This window comes from Colobus angolensis, unplaced genomic scaffold, assembly GCF_000951035.1.
Source record: "Colobus angolensis palliatus isolate OR3802 unplaced genomic scaffold, Cang.pa_1.0 Scaffold63, whole genome shotgun sequence".
Classification (NCBI taxonomy): domain Eukaryota; kingdom Metazoa; phylum Chordata; class Mammalia; order Primates; family Cercopithecidae; genus Colobus; species Colobus angolensis.
The window spans coordinates 8,174,631-8,194,155 of NW_012119932.1; the positions used below are offsets into that span (position 1 = coordinate 8,174,631).

Here is a 19,525-nt window from a genome sequence, read left to right on the forward strand (position 1 = left end):
GCATTGCATTCTCCATTCTATTCCATTCTCCATTCCATTCCATTCCATTCCATTTTCCATTCCATTCCATTCCACATTCAATTCTGCATTGCATTTTCCATTCCATTCCATTCTCCATTCCATTCCAAACCATTCTCAATTCCATTCGATTCCCCTTTCCATTCCATTCCCAATTCAGTTCCATTGTCTATTCTATTCCATTCACCATTCCGTTCCCATTTCCATTCCATTCTCCACTCCATTCCATTCCATTCCATTCGCCTTTACATTTAATTCCATTCTGTTCCATTCCATTCTCCGTTCCATTCCATTCTACTCTGCTCCATTCTCTATTGAATTCTCTATGGAATGGAGCGGAAAATGCAGTGGAAAGGAGAACTGAATGAAGAATGGAATGAAATGGAAAATGGAATGAAATGGAGAATGGAATGGAGAATGGAAGGGAATAGAGAATGGAATGGAGGATGGAGTGGAATGAAAAATAGAATGGAGGATGAAATGGAATAGAGAATGGAATGGAATGGAGAATGAAATGGAATGGAGAATGGAAGGGAATGTAATGGTGGACAGAATGGAATGGAGAATGGTATGGAGACTACAATGGAATGGGGAATGGAATGGAGTGGAGAATGGAATGGAATATAGAATGGAGTGGATAATGGAATGGAGATTGGAATGGAATTGAATGGAATAGATTGGAATGGAGAGTGGAATGAAGAGTGGATGGAATGGAGAGTGGAGTGGAATGGAATGGAAGATAGAATGGAATGGAATGGAGAATGGAATTGTATGGAATGGAATAGGATCGAATGGAATGGAGAATGGAATGAAATGGAGACTTGAGAATTGAATGGAATGCAATGAAGAATGGAATGGAATGAAGAATGGAGAATGGAATGGAGAATATAATGGAATGGAGAATGGAATGGAATGGAGAATGGAATGGAAAATGGAATGGAATGGAGAATGGAATGGGATGGAAAATGGAATGGAATGAAAAATGGAATTCAATTGAATGTAGGATGGAATTGAATTGAATGGAGAATGCAATGGAGAATGGATTGGAGAATGGAATGGTATGTGGAATGGAGAATGGAATTGAATGGAAAGTGGAGTGGAATGGAATAGAATGGAGAATGGAATGGAATTGAGAAGGAAAGGAATGGAATGGAGAATGGACTGAGAAATGGATTGGAAAATGGATTATCAAATGGAGAATGGAATGGAATCAAATGGAGAATGGAAGGGAATGGAGGATGCAGGCAATGAAATGGAATGATGAATGGAATCAAATGGAGAATGGAAGGGAATGGAGAATGGAGTTGAGAGTGGAATGGAGAATGGAGTGGATGGAAAAAGGAATGGTATGGAATGGATTGTAGAATGGAATGGAATGAAACAATGAGCGGAATATAATAGAGACTGGAGAATTGAATCGAATGGAGAATGGAATGGAATGGAGAATGAATGGAATGGAGAGTGGAATGGAATGGAGAATGGAATAGAGAATGCAATGGAGGATGGAATGGAGAATGGAATGGAATGGAGAATTAGAATGGAGAATGGAATGGAATGGATTGGAGTGGAATGGAGAATGGAATGGAACTAAATGAAATGGAAAGTGGATGGATTGCAATAGAATGGAGAATGGAATGGAATTCCTGGAGAATGGACAGGGAAATGGAAGGGAGTAGAGTTGAGAATGGAATGGAATGGAGAATGGAATTGATTGGAATGGAGAATGGAAGAAATGGAATGGAATGGAGAATGGAATGTAACAGAATGGAATGGTATGGAATGGAAAATGGAGTGGAACAGAATGGAATGGAGAATGGAATGGAACGGAGAATGATATGGAAAGGAAGAGAATGGAATGGAATGGAGAATGGAATGGAATGGAGAATGATATGGAATGGAGAATGTAATGTCATGTAATGCAGAATGGAATGGAATGGAGAATGGAATGGCATGGAGGATGGTGTTGAATGGAATGGAGAATGGGATGGAATGGAATGGAGCATGGAATGGTATGGAATGGAAAATGGAATGGAATGGAATAGAATGGATGGAATGGAGAATGAAATGAAATGGACTGGAATAGATTGTGGAATGGAATGGAGAATGTGTGGAATGGAGACTTGAGAATTTAATAGAATGGGGAATGCATTGGAATTGAATGAAGAATGGAGTGGAAAATAAAATGGAATAGAGAGTGGAATGTAATGGAGAACAGAATGGAATGAAGAATGGATTGGAATGGGATTGAGAATGGAATGAAATGGAGAATGGAATCGAGAATGGAATGGAATGGAGAGTGGATGGAAAGGATTACAATAGAGAATGAAATGGAATTGAATGGAGAATGGAATGGTATGGAATGGAAAATGGAATGCAATGTAATGGAGAATGGACTGGGAAATGGGATGGAATGTAATGGAGAATGGAAAGGAATGGAGAATGGAAGAAATGGAATGGAATCAAGAATGGAATGGAATGAAATGGAGACTGGAATGGACAATGGAATGGAATGGACAATGGACTGGAATAGAATGGAAAATGGAATAGAGAATGGATTGGAGTGGAATGGAGAATGGAATGGAAGAGAGAATGGAATGGAGTGGAGAATGGAATGGAACAGAGTGGAGAATGGAAAGGAATCGACAATGGAATGGAGTGAAGAATGGAATGGAATAGAGAATGGAAAATAAAGGAGAATGGAATGGAATGGAGTGGAGAATGAAATGGAGAATGGAATGGTATGGAATGGAAGACGGAATGGAATGGAGAATGGAATGGAATGAAAAGGAGAAGGAAATGGAGAATGGAATAGAATGGCATGCAGTGGTGAATGTAATGGAATGGAGAATGGAGTGGAATGGAGAATGGTATGGAGAATGCAGTGGAATGGGGAGTGGAATGGAATGGAGAATGTAATGGAATGGAGGATGGAATGGAATGGAGAGTGTAGTGGAATGAAATGGAATGGAGAATGGAATGGAATAGAGAATGGAATGGAATGGAGAAGGCAATGGAATGGAGAAGGCAATGGAAGGGAATGGAGAATGTAATGGAATAGAGAATTGAACAGAATGGAATGGAATGGAGAATGGACTGGAATGGAATGGAGAATGGACTGGGAAAGGGAATGGAATGGAGAATGAAATGGACTGGAGAATGGAATGGAGAATGGAATGGAATTTAATGGAATGGAATGGAGAATGGAATGAAATGGAATGTAAAATGGAATGGACTGGGAAATCAAATAGAGGATGGAATGGAACGGAGAATGGAATGAAATGGAGAATGGAATGGACAGTTGAGTGTAGTGAAACGGAATGGAGAAAGGATTGGAATGGAGAATGGAATGGAAGGGAGAATAGATTGGAAAATGGAATGGAATGGAATAGTGAATTGAGAATGGAATGGTGTGTAGAATGGAATGTAATGGAGAATGGAGTGGGATGGAGAATGGAGTCGAATGGAGAATGGAATGGAATGGAATGAAATGGAATAGAGATGGAATGGGGAATGGAGATGGAATGGAGAATGGAATGGAATTGAATGGAGAATCGAATTCAATGGAGAATAGTATGGAATGGAGAATGGAATGGAATAGAGAATGGAATGGAATGGAGATGGAGTGGAGAATTGAATGGAATGGAGATGGAGTGGAGAATGGAATGGAATGGGGAATGGAAGGGAATGGAGAATGGAAGGAATGGAGAATGGAATAGGGAATGGTATGGAATAGAGAGTGGAATTTAGATGGAATGGAGAATGGAATGAAATGGGGAATGGAATGCAATGAAATGGAATGGAATGGAATGTGGAGCGGAATGGAATGGATTGGAATAGAGAATTGAATGGAATGGAGAATGGAATTGATTGGAGAATGGAATGGAATGGCGAATGGAATTGATTGGAGAGTGGAATGGAATGCAGAATGGAATGGAATGGAGTGGAATGGGGAATGGAATGGAATGGACAATGGAATGGAATGGAATGCAATGGGGAATGGAATGCAGAATGGAATGGGAAATGGAATTGAATGGAATGGAAATCTTGCTTGCAGGTAGACAGCCTAAATATGTAAACAGACCACTTGATTTCATACCCTCCTCCAATAACATTAAATAGGTCAGAAGTTAGGGAAAATTATTCCAGTGAATGCAAAGGAAATCTTCGTGGAAGATTGAATCTAGGGGTGGTACTGACTCATTCTACCTATTCTAGACCATAGCCCTTCTGATGGCCACAGAAACAAGGAGACTCAGGAACACCAGAATCAGTATGTTTCACAATGATTGAACAGGCATTTTTTCGGGGGCTGTCTTCAGTAGAAATTACCAAGAGAAGTATCAATTTCCAGAACAACTAGAATTAATTCCAAGTCCTAGCTTTGATAAATTGTGGCTTCTGAAGTTTGGGGTACAAGGTCTTGTGTGATTAGGCCTTGGTTTATACTGTATCAACAGAATAACTTTCAACTATTACTACATTTTTAACCTTTTTACCACATCAAATCTATATTAGGTATAAGTCAAAATTAGTTTAACCAGCTGCTTGATTGAAGGGAGAAATTGTTTTATTTTTGATTCTAGATTATGATTTTAAATTCCTCATCATCTCAGGAGTTTTCTAGTTTAAACCTATATGGCAGATAGTAAACATGTTTATACTTCTCTTTATAGGGGAACCTCCATTTCTACCAGAATCCTTTGACCGAATTCTTCTGGATGCACCCTGTAGTGGAATGGGACAGAGACCAAATATGGCCTGTACTTGGTCTTTGAAGGAATTGGCATCATATCAGCCATTACAGCGAAAACTCTTCACTGCAGTATGTGGCGGTCTGTTGTTGTGAAAGAAAGTTAATTAACTTTTGCTACTTTGGTGTTTAAACCACTGAGAGCAATCTCCATAGCAGCATTCATTACAATAGCCAAAAGGTGGGAACAACCCAAGAGTCTGTTGACAGATACATGGATAACAGAATGTGCTATATCCATACATGGAACATTATTCAGCCTTCAAAGGAAGTGAGATTCTGATACATGCACAACATGGGTGAACCTGGAAAACATTATGCTCAGTAATATGAACCAGACACAAAAGGAAAAATGCTGTAATATTTTGCTTATATGAGTAGCTGGGAAATTCATAGAGACAGGAAGAAGAATGGATATTACCAGGCATTGTGGGGCTGGGAGATTGAGGAGCTATTGTTTAATGCATATAGACTTGCAGTTTGGGACAATGAAAAAGTTCTGGAGATGGATGGTGGTGATTGTTGCCCAACAGTGTGACTGTACTGAAGGTCATTATTGACTTAAAATGACTAAAATGGTAAATTTTATGTTATTTATATTTTACTATACACACATACACACACACACAAATACAACCGAGAGGACCTAGTTTTAAATATAGAAGTTTTCCTTTAAGTTGATTCACCTTTAAGATATACAGGCAATAGTAGAATTTCGTCGCGTATTTAATAAATTTCAAATATTCTGCTCTATCTGAAAAGTCACTGAATTGTTAACTTGTAGTTACTAATTGATGTAAAGAAATAGATATAAACTAAATTACTCTTTTTTAAAAAAATAGGGTTCTTGGCTGGGTATGGTGACTCGCGCCTATAATCCCAGCACTTTGGGAGGCCGAGGCGGGCTAATCACCTCAGGTCAGGAGTTTGAGACCAGCCTGGCCAACATGGCAAAACCCCGTCTCTACTAAAAATACAGAACATTAGCTCGGCATGGTGATATGCACCTATAGTCCCAGCTACTCAGGAGGCTGAGGCAGGAGAATTGCTTGAACCCAGGAGGCGAAGGTTGCAGTGAGCTGAGGTCACGTCACTGCACTCCAGCCTGGGCAACAGAGCAAGACTGTCTCAAAAAAAAAAAGATAAAAAGTAGATTTTGGGGCCTTCTTTAGAAGAAGAAGTTCCAATAGGAAGCAAAACTCATTGATAAAAACAGGAAGAGACAGTGGCCAGTGTAGGATATAGGAGAACCATAAAAACTGTACACATTTAACTTGCCTCTAGTACTTTCAGAAGAAGCCCAGATAGAACATTGGAGGATTTCTCCTAGTCCTGCAAAAATGACTCAGTGGATTTCAGAGTGTATAGACAGTGTTTGATCATAGATGAATTCATTATTTAGTCCCAGCCCTCCAAAATACAAGGCTAGAACAACAGTGGATGTTCTGTAATGATTCAGTCTCTAAAGCTGTCTTTGAGTACATTCTGACTCACCTCTCTTGGTGTTTCCTTTCATACACAAAGGTAGCACTGGTTGTGGATTATTTGACTTCCTCTTTTTCTATGAAGTCTTCAAAGAACTCATCCTCAGAATTAAAACAGCAAGCAGCAAAAAGGAAGCTTTACTTATAGCTGAAACCCACTTTGACTTGAGAATAAAATTAGGATACTTCTGTAAAGGACTTGGATTTCTGTTCTTTGTAGGTCATAGCAAAAATGGTATTTTAAAAGGCTACTAGGAGTAGACAAATGATCTCAATGAGAAGGAAAAGCTTCTCATTGAAAAGAGAGAGAACTTGAGAATATAGCAGGTGTGCCATTTGGCCTGGAGAGAAATCGAGAATGTGGATGTTAGAGTCAGACACATGTTGACTTGAGCCATGGCTCCTCCACCTAAGTGACTTTATGTACATTGCTTTCTATATCTGAGTAGTAGGGATAACAGCTCTACCTACTAGGAATACGTCTTTGGTGATAGTCATCTTACTTTGTGGTTGTTATAAGGATTTGTTGAGAAAAATTCATGTACAGTGTTTAACACAGTAACTGGCACATAGTAACAAAGTTTAAATTTTGATCAGCATACTCTGATTTAAAAAGCACAAGTATGTATACTCTATTTTTAAAGATTTCCTTTAAAATTTTAAAAATCAGGAGCTTGAAAAGTTGAACTTTAGGTATTTGAGACAAATCTATTTTAGCATAGCACCTTATCTCCTGATTCATTTATTCAACAAATACTCATAGAGCACCTACTGTGTGTAAGACGCTATTCTAGATGTTGACGGTACAGTATTGAGAAAGTAGACAACATTCCATGCCCTTATTCACGAGGTTTCTCTTCTAACTAGGAGAAGAAATAAATGAGTTTTTTAGCATATTAGAAGGCAATAATGCAGTGGCCTATGGAGCAAGCCAAAGGAACTGGGGATAGGAGTGTTGGATTGGAATAGTTGAAAATTTAGAGTGCCCGGGAACGTGACATACATGCAAAGATAAGGAGAAAGAAGTGCAGAGAATTAAGAGAGCTTTCCCAACTGCTGCAAAGATTCTGAGGTGCCACTGTGCCTCGTGTGTTCCAGAAACAGCAGCAGGTCAGTGTTGCCGAAGTAGAACGGGCCAGGGTAAGAGGTGTACAAGAGGAGGTCAGAGAGGCAGCAAGAGACTTGTTATGTCTGGCCTCAAAGGCCTCTGGAAGGACTTTGTCTTTGACTCTAAGTGATCATGGAGGACATGTGAGGGGCTTGGGGCTGAGAAGGGACAAGCTTAAAAGGACTGCTTTGTCTGCTGTACTGAGACTAGATTGCAGGAGGGCAGGGAATAAAGCAAGCTGATGAAGTGGGAGGCAGTTGCAATAATCCAGGCAAAAGATAAAGAGGCTTGGACCACAATGATAGCAGTGGAAGTGGTGAGAAGTGGCCAAATTCTGGTTAGAATTTGAAGGTAGAGCCAACAGGACTTGCTGATGGTTGAGGGAGTCAGAAAAAGAGGCATACACGATAATCTGAGCTTTGGCATGTGAGATTCTGGAAAGATAGGAAGACTTCTGCAGTAGGTTTCGGAGGGAAAGGAGAAGTTCATTTTCGGGCGTGTCAAGTTGGATAGGATTATAGAAATGTTGAGAAGGGCCAGACCTATGGCTCATACCTGCAATCCCAGCACTTTGGGAGGCTAAGGTGGGAGGATTGCTTGAGCCCAGGAGTGTAAGACAAGCCTGGGCAACAGTGAGACCTCATCTCTATTTAGAAAAATAAGAATAAAAAAGAAATGTTAAGAAGCCAACTGAGTGTTTAAGTAGGGAATTTAACAAGGAGGTCTGGCCTAAAAATGTACATTTGTGAGTTTTCAGCATAAAAAATGGTATCTGAAGGCATGAAGGTGAATGATTGTATTTGTCACGTAGAACATCATTTTATTTATCCCAAACATTTGAAAGATATTATACCGTATGCTATGAAATTCATGCAGATGCTTATTTGGTTTTGTGCTGTGTGTGGTCTGATCACAGTTTTCTTTAGGCAGTTCAGCTGCTGAAGCCAGAGGGTGTGCTGGTGTATAGCACATGCACTATAACACTGGCCGAAAATGAAGAACAAGTTGCCTGGGCCCTGACAAAATTTCCTTGCCTTCAGCTTCAGCCCCAGGTAGGACTAATTTCATTTTTCTCTGTGTAATAAGATAAATCACAGAAACTGAAGCACTGTGGTAAACACAGGGTGTTAATGAAGAAAAAAGTAAAACTTCCAAAGTGAACACTGTAATAAACAAGAATGCTTATCTAATTAGGTCCATTTTAGACTGCCCATAATTTGCATGTCCTGACAAAGTTTTTTCTCATCTTTGTTCCTTGCCATTGTGTTAAAGTGGCACAGAGCTTGGGAGTATTTTTGTTATGTGTTTATTCCACTTGTAGCTATTCATGTTACTCGGCACCTTTTTTCTAAAAAGACTTTTTTCTTCCTTCCCAGTGCCGTATTTTTCTGATGTGGAAAATGTTGAGCATTTTCTCTCATGTCACATCAAAGCTCAAATGAGCTTTAATAACTGTGGGATATCAGAAGACCAGCCGAAAGGGAAAAATGTGCTTCTGGATTATTGCCTATTATATACAATATATAATATTTAAAAAGCTTTCTTATACTTTCTTTTACCTAACATAACTCTTTCTGTTATGGTCTTTGTTAGAAATGTATTTTTGATTCAGTTTTTAGCCCAGGATATTTGAGATTAAGTTTAAATCTGTAATAATGCTCACATACATTCAGATACATTGAGCATCTAACTTTAGTACCTTTCTATACAGAAGTTAGGTAATGGGAATACATAACTATAGATAATTCAGAGATGGTTTCTAGACTCATAAATTAAGGTAATTACATTGTAGATGAAAGGAAGACTTCAGAATTCACTTGGAAACATACACACTCAAAATATATACCTAAAAGAGATGGGAAGTTTTCCCCTGACCTCCATGGGATAATAAACGATCTGTTTTCTTAAGTATATATCTAAAAACCTATCTTCATTAACATGCAAATGATTGTCTGTGATGGTGACTTAGGATTATAGATCTTCTTAAGTAGTTTGCAAGTATCACTCAAGGCCTTATGATTCCTCTAAACTAATTGATACAGCCTTAAATTATGTATCCCTTTCTAATGTTTGTTTTTCTAGAAACTTTTCTCACCCAACTGGTATGGGTCAGAGAGAGGTACCTTAGATGCCTAAAGACCACCTTTCAGTTTTGGAAAATGTTAAATAAAGCTGAGTTTTTTCTGTTGCTTTCTTTTTTCTTTTTCTTCTTCCCTTCCCCCTCCCTGCTCCCTTCCTTCTCTTTTATTTCTTTTCTTTCATTTTTTATTTTTTGAGATGGAGTGTCACTCTGTCGTCCAGGCATGATCTTGGCTCACTGCCACCTCTGCCTCCCGGGTTCAAGCAATTCTCGTGCCTCAGCCTCCCGAGTAACTGGGATTATAGGCGTGCGCCACCACACCTGGCTAGTTTTTTGTATTTTTGGTAGAGACAGGGCGTCACCTTGTTGGCCAGGGTGGCCTCAAACTCCTGACCTCAGGTGATCAGCCTGCCTCAGCCTCCCTAAGTACTGGGATTATAAGTGTGAGCCACTGTGCCTGACCTCTGCTGCTTTATTGATAATAATGTTCCATTTACTGAGTCCCTGCTATGTACCAGGTGTGATACCACCTTCTTTACTTAAGCCTTGTTTAATAGATGAGGAAATGTGGTTAATGTTACCTAAAGTCATACAGCTAAAATGTGATAGAGCTGCAATTTGAGTCCACTTGTTTCCAACTAAGAAGCTCAGGCCTTTACTAATGTCACAGTGCCTGATAAGCATGTAATCATAGGTATTTGTTCATCAGGTGACACATAGTATTGCTTTCCCACTTTACTGTCTGGAAAGCAGCACTTATTTTCCACCAAAATGAAAGGCATTTACTCATTTTGCTATTTTTGGAAGATGTAGTCCTTACAGCCCAATTTGTCTTTTAACTTAAATAGTAGCAGGCATACTTGCTAATTACGGGATGTTCATCCATATTGATTCACTTTCTCCAAACAGGAACCGCAGATTGGAGGAGAAGGAATGAGGGGAGCTGGCCTCTCATGTGAACAATTGAAACAGCTGCAGCGATTTGATCCATCAGCTGTGCCATTACCGGACACTGACATGGACTCTCTGAGAGAGGCCAGAAGAGAAGACATGTTGCGTCTGGCTAATAAGGACTCTATAGGTTTTTTTATTGCAAAATTTGTAAAATGCAAAAGCACATAGGAGAGGATGGATGCTCAGAAATGAAAATTCCAAACATTTGCTGTTTTGTTTTTTTTTTTTTTATACCAAAGTGTTGTCAGGCCAACTGAATGATGACGTAGTTGCTAAGGAAACAGAAAGGGCTGCCAGCTGTTTTGCCAGGGATCCAGAGACACAGAGGAAGTACGGGGTGGTATGAGATTATATTTTCTGTTTTTAAAAGAATTTTTTGCTTTATGTATTTGGAGTATAAAGAAAAACAGATGCCTGTAGATGTCTGGAGCATATTTTCATTTGCGAGCTAATGTTCTAATTTGTGAAGAATACAAGTTATTTTTAATGCTAAAAATTAGTGAATCTAACAAAAGGAATAAATTAGCAGCATTTGATGTGGTTATGAAAAGTGGTTTTTGTTCCCTAAATAGTAGTTTCTTAAGGATTCAGGGCATGGGAAATCAAACATTGACTATGTGCCAATAATGGAGGTAAGTATTTTACCTGACTCTCTGCTTATTTAGTAGGTCAACCCCCTTTCAAATGAAGTCTGGACTTCCTCTAAATGATAGTATGAAGTGATAGTCTAAAGACTATCACAGTCTAAATGATCGTCTGTGTTTAATGTTTTTCATAATTTTAAACGAAAAAGTAAAATGAGTATTTTCTTCACTTTGTAGATTTAGAAAATGAGATTATTCCACAATTTGGGTAACTTATCATGTGTTCGAAACATATAAGTTATTAGAAAATGGTTGGTGAGAGGGAAAAAAAAAAAACAGAAAACCAGCTCTGGCAGCTGGGAAGCGGCCTGGCCTGACCCTTATAGCTGGGTCTTGGTGTTCTCCTGTTGAACATAAACAATTTCACCTAACACCAGCATCAGACAAGGCAGCTGTACCTATCATAGATCCAGACAAAAAAATACCACAATCAACTCTGAACTCAGACAAAAAGCAGATCATCCTTCGAACTGCAAAAATACCCAAGCATCCCACTGTAGTGGCCAAAATAAGTGACTGCTTTTCAGTTTAATTTTACTTTTTAAAGACAAGGTCTTGCTCTGCCACCCAGGCTGGAGTGCAGTGGCATGATTTCATAGCTCTCTGCAACCTCAAACTCCTGGGCTAAAGCAATTCCTGCTCCAGCCTCCCCCAGAGTTGTGTGCTACCTTGCTTGGCTAATTTTTTTTTTTTTTTTTTTTTGAGAGAGATGGGAACTTGCTGTGTTACCCAAGCTGGTCTTGAACTCCTGGTCTGAAGCAGTCCCCCCGCCTTGGCCTTCTAAAGCACTGGGATTACAGATGTTAGCCATGCACCCAGCCAGCTTTTAAGAAAACATTACAGCCTTAGGATTTTGCCTTTCTATTGGCTTTTTAGACCAATCAGAATACTTAGTATCCAGCCATAGTTTTAAGGCTGTCCTGTGATGTTTAAATCCATCATACTGTTTTGTTAGCTTTTATTCAAATCGCCCAAAAGTTATCAGACCTTGGGCATAAGAAATGGACAATTGCTTAATAGTCTGATTTTTCTTCCCCCCTCACAGGTTTTCTTTAGGAATTTCTCATAACTATTTATTGTATCCATAAGGAGTGCAAGGTCTCTTGGATCAGGTAAGACCGATAGATGGCCTCTTCTTTAAAGAAGGCTTTCTTGAATACCCTTCCCTGAGGTTGGACAGGCACTGTTCCCCTTCTGTGTGCCCCTGGCACCCACATCTAATGTTCTCCTGGCTTATGACACTCTCATTCAAATTTTCTATCCATGCCCCTTAAGCCCCAGCTTCACACCTAGGAAACATCCTCCAGGCAGAGACCCTGTACTGCCTTTTGTCTCAGTCACAGCTTCAGAGCAGTCAATAGATGCTTATTGTTTGAGAGAAAAATTATTTCAAGCAAACCTGTGTCTTTTACATCCCTCATTCTGCCTTATATCCAGTAGATGTCATTTGACTAAAGAGAAACAATTTTCCTGTGCGACTTAACTTTTTAGGGCTCAGCATACCTCCTTAAACTTTAAATGTGTTTGAAGAAACTCTACAAAAATCATTTTCCATAATGCTCGCTGCACATCCTTATTTGCTAAGCTGAGATGAAAATGGCAGAAAATCAGCCTAGCAACAAACTTGTACTGGTGTAAATGTTTGATTAAGACCAACAAATGTCAAAATACAACCAATGCCATCAAATAGAAGAAAAATATTTACATATTGGAAACAGGACAGAGAATACTATTCGGAATTTTTCCTTGAACGTAGCTAATTTTCAGTGGGTTTCTTCCTTTCAAAAACTTAAGCAAATTGGAAAATCACATAAACTTAAGGGATATAGCAATATAAGAAAAACATGTGGGAAGAAGGTGAAAAAATCAGGGAAATGTGAGGGAAAATTAATATATATTTTAACATATTTAGTATTAACATTTCTATGAAACAGAAAAAGTATTTAAGTTCAACAGTGAGTACATTTACTTCAAAACCCTGTGTCATGTTTTAGTTTAAATAACGAATCTAAGTACAAATAGTTAAAAGTACAGTGTAGCAGAAATTAAACACTTGATCCAGAACCCATAAGTGACCCAGATGATTCTACTAGAGCTCACATTGAAAAAAAAAAATTTTCTACATGGAGCTATCTTTTTTTTTTTTTTAATCAGACATAATAGGAAGATTACTAAAGGAACATAAAGTGTTTGGCATTGCCCCAAGAAAGATGCCCCACAGATGCGAAGTGTTGAATATTTAATATAGTCTCAACTACATGAATCATTTCTAACATGGCAATTAATACTACTACTAATAAACAGTGCAGAAGCCAGCTCTTTATTTGTTTTATATGAATTACTTTAAACCAGGTTTGTTAGACAGTTCAGTGTAGCTGACAGTGAATGTTTAACAGGAATGCATAGCAGACCATGTTAAAAATGTGGCATTGTCCTAAAGTACAACATGACTAAGACATCCTACATTTAGCAGCACCTTTTTGTAACAGTAACTTAAATGAGCAGTAGAGAAAGAGCATAGGAAAGACTGAAATGGGTATGACCAAAAAAAAAAAAAAACCAACTATTAAATACATTTCCAGCATTTTCTAGGTTGACTACAAAAATCATGCTTCTACAGCTGAGTGGGTTAAGGTTAAGCCTTTGTTGTGTGAAAAGACTATATACATTCCACAGGTCAGTAAATATCCCATTACCCTTGGGATTATTTCCTCGTTTACAGATTTACTACACAGTTTACACATATGTCCACTATACAGTTTTTCACATATAGATGCTCTTATGTCAAATCCTTCAAGCTAGTTTTTTGAGGAATATTCTAATTTGCACTCATATGTGCCACAGTAAAGTGCAAGCTAAGAATCTAGATACAAAATAAAAAAGATGGAAACTCTCACCACTACTTTTTGAAAGGGATTAATGATAGCAGCAAGTAAGATAAATACTAGCTGTGTTTCAAGAATTTAAATATTCCAAAATCATTAATTGGGATGAAATAGTAAAGGATTGAACCTAGTAATTGTGAATCTCTTACCATGACAAAAGTTTTATCAGAAATACTTTATAAAAGCAATTTTAATTAGAATATGGTTTCCTACTGGTAGGACAATGTAAGAATTGTCCAGTTTATTATGACTACTGTTTTTATATTTGGTAAAATAAATTCATGTAAACAGTGTAGAGCTAATTAACAAATTGAGGGAAATTTTTCATATATAAGCTGATAAAACATTATATATGTAACTAATTTTTATTTTCTTTTTTTAGACACCAGGTTGTCACCAGGCTGGAGTGCAGTGGTACAGTCACGGCTCACTGCAACCTCTACCTCCTGGGCTCAAGGGATCCTCCTGTCTCAGCCTCCCAAGTAGCTGGGTTTACAGGTACATTCCACCACCCCAGCTTAATCATTTTTTAATACTGAGTTTTCTTGGGGATAAGGGAAATAAGGTGTTAAATGTAAAACAGTTTTACTTATAAAAGTCTAAGAATATTTGGCAAGAACTTGGAATAATCAAGGAAGCAAAATAATTGATTTTATAACTATAGTTTTGCTGAATAGGTTTTTTTGTATGTTTGTTTGTTTTTTGAGATGGAGTCTCACTCTGTCACCCAGGCTGGAGTACAGTGGCACGATCTTGGCTCACTGCAGCCTCCACCTCCTGGGTTCAAGCAGTCCTCCTGCCTCAGCCTCCTGAGTAGCTGGGATTACAGGTGTGCACCACCATACCTGGCTAATTTTTTGTATTTTTGGTAGAGATGGGGTTTTGCCACATTGGCCAGGCTGGTCTTGAACTCCTGACCTCAGGTGATCCACCTGTCTCGGCTTCCCAAAGAGCTGCGGTTACAGACATGAGCCACCATGCCTGGCTGATTATTTTGTTATATAAGTGAATATGTAGATCTGAAGTTAGGCAGTTATACACAGGCATTTTATTGGGACCAACTTCAAGTACCAGGTACTTGCACTCTTAATATTGTCTTACCATCCAGTTATAAACACTGGACAAAATAAACATTTGAGACATGGAAAAGGTCTTAGCCTTAAACATGATGACAAAAGCTTCTGACAGCAGTGTAATTGAGGCATGGAGATAATGTCTTCAGGGTTCCCCTTCCGTGTAGATGTCTTATGTAGGATAATATTCTAAACATTTTATTCACTTCATGTCACCCCATTTTGCCCTGATTACTTCTGAAAAACAGAAACTTTGGTTATAAGAAGCACTTCTGGGTTCTGACAGACAGTGAACCTGCTGGAGTCGGTGGTGGGGAGGAATGGTGGGTAATTGGGAGGTAAACAACAGGAACAATAGGCAAGGTTAGAAAATGAAGTGGGAGAAGTTATAAAAATTTATTTTCCCACGAAATAATACCACAAGCTGTGTAAACATTTCTTACTAAAACAAATACTCTAACACACAAAGATTGTACATTTCCAGTGAAACACTCACAGTAAAATTGCCTGTATTTTTACTCTCTAGGAGCAAAAACAAGGAGGCAGCAGATGAATGCTTTCCTAGTTACCTTTGGCAGCAAGCTTACTCACATTCCCTGACTGCTCAATGGGTTATTAAAGCAACATATAGCACAATTAAATACAGAGCCAGGTGGGCAGAATGCTCGATATCAGTCTTTAGTTTCTTCACTAGTCTTCAGCATTCCAATTCATCTCAGCCATTCAGTCACTCGTGCACACTCTCACATACGGACACACACACGTGCATATAGCGAGTTCCGGCTCATAGACTCCAGTGCAGTGACTAGAACAGACACTAGCTACTAAGAATGTGTCACAATCAGTGTGAACTGTATGGAGTAGAAGAACCTCTGGAGTTTTATATTTACCATAATTTATGGTGAAAATTACAAACTTACAAGGATGGTATAACATTCAGAATTCAAACCTTTTCAAGTCAAGCAATCACACGTATTTACAGTATGTACAATCTTTCTACTAGAATGAGGATAGGTGTCTAGACAATGTTATTACAAATTTCCTGAATGTGGGCATTTCTAGTCCCTGTAATTCATAAAGCAAATCTGCTGACTTGGCATTAAGACTCTAAAATAGTGTGATCAAACTCATATATATATATATATAATATAATAAGAAGGTGTTTGCAGAAATAACATTTACAAACTGTCTATACAGTACACAGTACTAGTACATAGAAAATAGATTCTAACTTTATGATCCCCTTTGTGTAAGGCAAGACTGAATCTGTCCCCAAATTTAGTCAGCCAGAGGTACAAGCAAGAAACAGTGGTCCATGAATGAATATGCAAATCAGGTGCCTGCGTATTAAAAATCTGGAGAAATGAGAAATTCCACTTTTTATCTGTGCTGATTCTGGCTTGTTGGATACATCAACTACATTTCTTAAAACACCAACATCACCTGGGTGGCAACAGATTTTGTTCAAGTGGCAGCTACCCAAAACAGTTTTTGAAGAGTCCAGTATACAACTGGAGGACTGCAGCCATACCAGGCCAATTTATGTAGCACTTACAAAAGAAAAAGTATCTTAATACTCTATTCATGCTATTGCTATTTAAGCAACAGCAATACAAAATATTACAAGACAGATCACATATGATTGCGGTGTAGACCCCAAAGGCTTTGTTTTGGGGATGCTGTTATACAAGACTTCAAAAACAAAAACAAAAAAAACACAAAAGGGTAAAAGTCATTGGCGGATGTAAACATCCCTGTTCCACTCCCCAGCCTCATTCCGTTTTTTGGATATCACTTCTCCATCCTTTTCACAGTAGCGATCCTTGGATTTATGACGGCTGCGCTGTTTGTTGCACTCATTGTGATCCTGCTCTCGATCCATGTCTCGGGAACGGTGCCGAGACTCCCGGTGTCTGTGGTCACTGCTCCCGTGGGTCTCGTCTCTGTGGTTGTGGTCACGGTGTGAGGCATAGTGGTCCACGTGGTCATGGGAATAATCTTCCTTTGGCTCTATGTAGGCAGAGTCTCGACTCTCCTGGGTTTCCGAGTCAAATGTCTCTTGCCTGGAGAGGCCGCGACTTGTCCCACTGCGATGGTTGTGGTGTGGGGCTGAGGAGGAAGAGCGGTGCTGGGATTTCTTGACTGGTTCCACACTAGGTTCTTCTTCAGCTTGGGAAGCAGAACGGATAGGAGCGGAGCGATCAGTCCTTTGATCACCTTGAGAACCCTGGCAGCAAAAGGAGCATACCAAGGCATTAACCAAGGTCAGTGTGTAAAGAACATGTCCCAGAGCAAGTGCATTCAAGTGGAGTCCTTTTTAAGCATCCGAAATGAAGTCTAACCTAGCTTCATCCCTTTGGTAACATCCAGTGGCATTTATAAGGCTTGTACTACATTAAATTGGACTTTTTAAGTGCCTAGAACAGTGTGCGTGGTAACCTTTTCCTTAAAAAAAAAAGGCAGGGCAAGTGTTCTTTTATATATTCTCCTGTGGCTCAAATATAGATGCAGGTCCCTGAGATTTTTCTATACAGGGGTGTAAACTTAACTATCTCTGCTTGACTGTCTGTGATAATATTAAAAATAGCAAATCCTTATATGATACAATGATACAATATGGGACAGGCACTGTTCTAGACCCTTTGTATGTAATAACTCATTAATACAACAGCCCTATAAGATCATCTCATGAGATTACTAATTCCAGCAGCCTCATGGACAGGCTGCCGTTATTATTCCTGAGGTAAGAACAGTTAAGAAATTTGCCCCAGGTTATCTGCCCCACAAGTGGTAAGAGGTGGAGCCAGGATTTGAATCCAGGTGATCCACTTCCAGAGTCTATACTACTGTTTAAAGTAGAAAGTTTCTACTGTAGAAAGTTTCTGTAGTCTGTGTTTGTTCCCAGTATATTCTGTCGATGGTGCTTTTCTTACAGGTACATGGCTCATGCTGGACTTGCTTTGAGTTAATATACTAGAACAAGCCCCAAGCAGGCTACTGGGCTTGGATCCTAGAGGTGTCACCATAGGCCACCACCTTTTTTCCTATGAAGATTGTATATATAGATATATATAAAAACTCCCCTTACCTGTGAATTAGAGGCTAGGGTGGGGCTAAGAGGCAGACTTGAAGTGGCTAATGTACGGCTAAGGAGAGGGTTGGGGAGGCTGCTGCTGGGAGGATGGGTGGCCTTCCAGTAGGCCTCCAGATAGTCGGCAAGGTGCTCACAGGCATCCTCAAGCTGGTTCTCATCCAAGATCACATCGAACAACTCCTGCAGAGGCAGACATTCCAGACCACATTGACGCAGCCCCTTCCCACCTCCATAAGAGGAGGAAGGGGCTCATGAGCTGCACCCCTTTGTACTTGCTCCTGCTTCTATAAGCGCTGCTACTATCTCCTTTTTTATTTAGTTAGCAAGTGTCTGACTACCTCAAATCATTGTTTAGAGCACTGAATGCTTAACTAATAATGGCCAGAAAGGTAACAATTGTTAAGGGTATGGTAGCACAGAAAAGTTGTCTATCAGCAATGAAAAAAAGGCATGGATACTGTGGTACAAAAGAGAGGTATATATATTTGAACAGAGTAGGATAGAAGCCTATTCTTGACATCAAGATCATGAAATCTTTTTTCTTTTGCTTCTTTTTTTTTGAGACAAGAGTCTCATTCTGTTGCCTAGGCTGGAGTGCAGTGGCCTGATGTTGGTTCAGTGCAACCCTGGCCTCCTGGGTTCAAGCGATTTTCCTGCCTCAGCCTCTCAAGTAGCTGGGGTTACAGGTGCCTGCCACCAAGCCTGGCTAATTCTTGTATTTTTAGTAGAGATGGGGTTTTGCTGGTTTTGCCATGTTGGCCAGGCTGGTGTCGAACTCCTGGCCTCAGGTGATTTGCCCACCTCGGCCTCCCAAAGTGCTGGTATTACAGGTATGAGCCACCATGCCTGGCCCAAGATTATGAAATCTGAATTTAGAAATTAATAAGGTAAGATTAGGATGTGAAATTTGGCAGAAGCAGCTGAAACCACTGATAATTTGACATTGTCCAAACTTCACAGTTCAGTAAAGAAAAAAAGTCACCTTTCAAAAGATTTTTTAGTGTTTATTATAAATTTTAACATACATTAAGCAATCAAATATTCATAGCGCCTGAAATAGCTATGCTTAAAAAGAAAAAAAAAAGCCTGGCACAGTGGCTCATGCCTGTAATCCCAGCACTTTGGGAGGCTGAGGTAAATGGATCACTTGAGGTCAGGAGTTTAAGACCAGCCTGGGCAACATGGCAAAGTCCCGTCTCTACTAAAAATACAAAAACTAAAAATACAAATACAAAAATTAGCAGAGCATGGTGGCATGTGCCTGTAGTCCTAGATACTTGGAGGGCTGAGGTGGGAGGATCACTTGAGCCCAGGAGGCAGAGGTTGCAACAGTGAACCGAGAGGCCACCACTGCACTCCTGCCTGGGCGACAGAGCAAGACCCTGCCTCCAAAACTAAACCTAGGAAAGCTCTATAGCCCCAAGGCATTGTATGT

General features: G+C 39.4%; 2 protein-coding genes across 14 annotated transcripts in view; one reads left to right on the forward strand and one right to left on the reverse strand.

Annotated features, from left to right (window-relative positions):
- Positions 1-10,930, forward strand: part of NSUN6 (NOP2/Sun domain family, member 6) — a 109,048-nt gene extending 98,118 nt beyond the window's left edge. The window contains exons 11-13 of one of the 2 annotated variants that reach the window (XM_011963867.1): positions 4,692-4,840; positions 8,287-8,412; positions 10,350-10,928. In XM_011963867.1, coding sequence (XP_011819257.1) covers positions 4,692-4,840; positions 8,287-8,412; positions 10,350-10,562 — 488 coding nt within the window. In that variant the 3' untranslated portion in view covers positions 10,563-10,928. Of the gene's footprint in view, positions 1-4,691; positions 4,841-8,286; positions 8,413-10,349 lie in introns of both variants that reach the window. The other variant, XM_011963866.1, reaches the window with a different exon arrangement.
- Positions 10,931-15,368: 4,438 nt separating this feature from the next.
- The window catches only part of CACNB2 (calcium channel, voltage-dependent, beta 2 subunit), a 412,882-nt gene continuing 408,725 nt past the window's right edge, over positions 15,369-19,525 (reverse strand). For all 12 annotated transcript variants that reach the window (XM_011963870.1, XM_011963872.1, XM_011963869.1 and 9 more), the window contains 2 exons: positions 18,085-18,270; positions 15,369-17,223 (listed from right to left, as the gene is read on the reverse strand). In XM_011963870.1, coding sequence (XP_011819260.1) covers positions 16,729-17,223; positions 18,085-18,270 — 681 coding nt within the window. In that variant the 3' untranslated portion in view covers positions 15,369-16,728. The remainder of the gene's footprint in view (positions 17,224-18,084; positions 18,271-19,525) is intronic.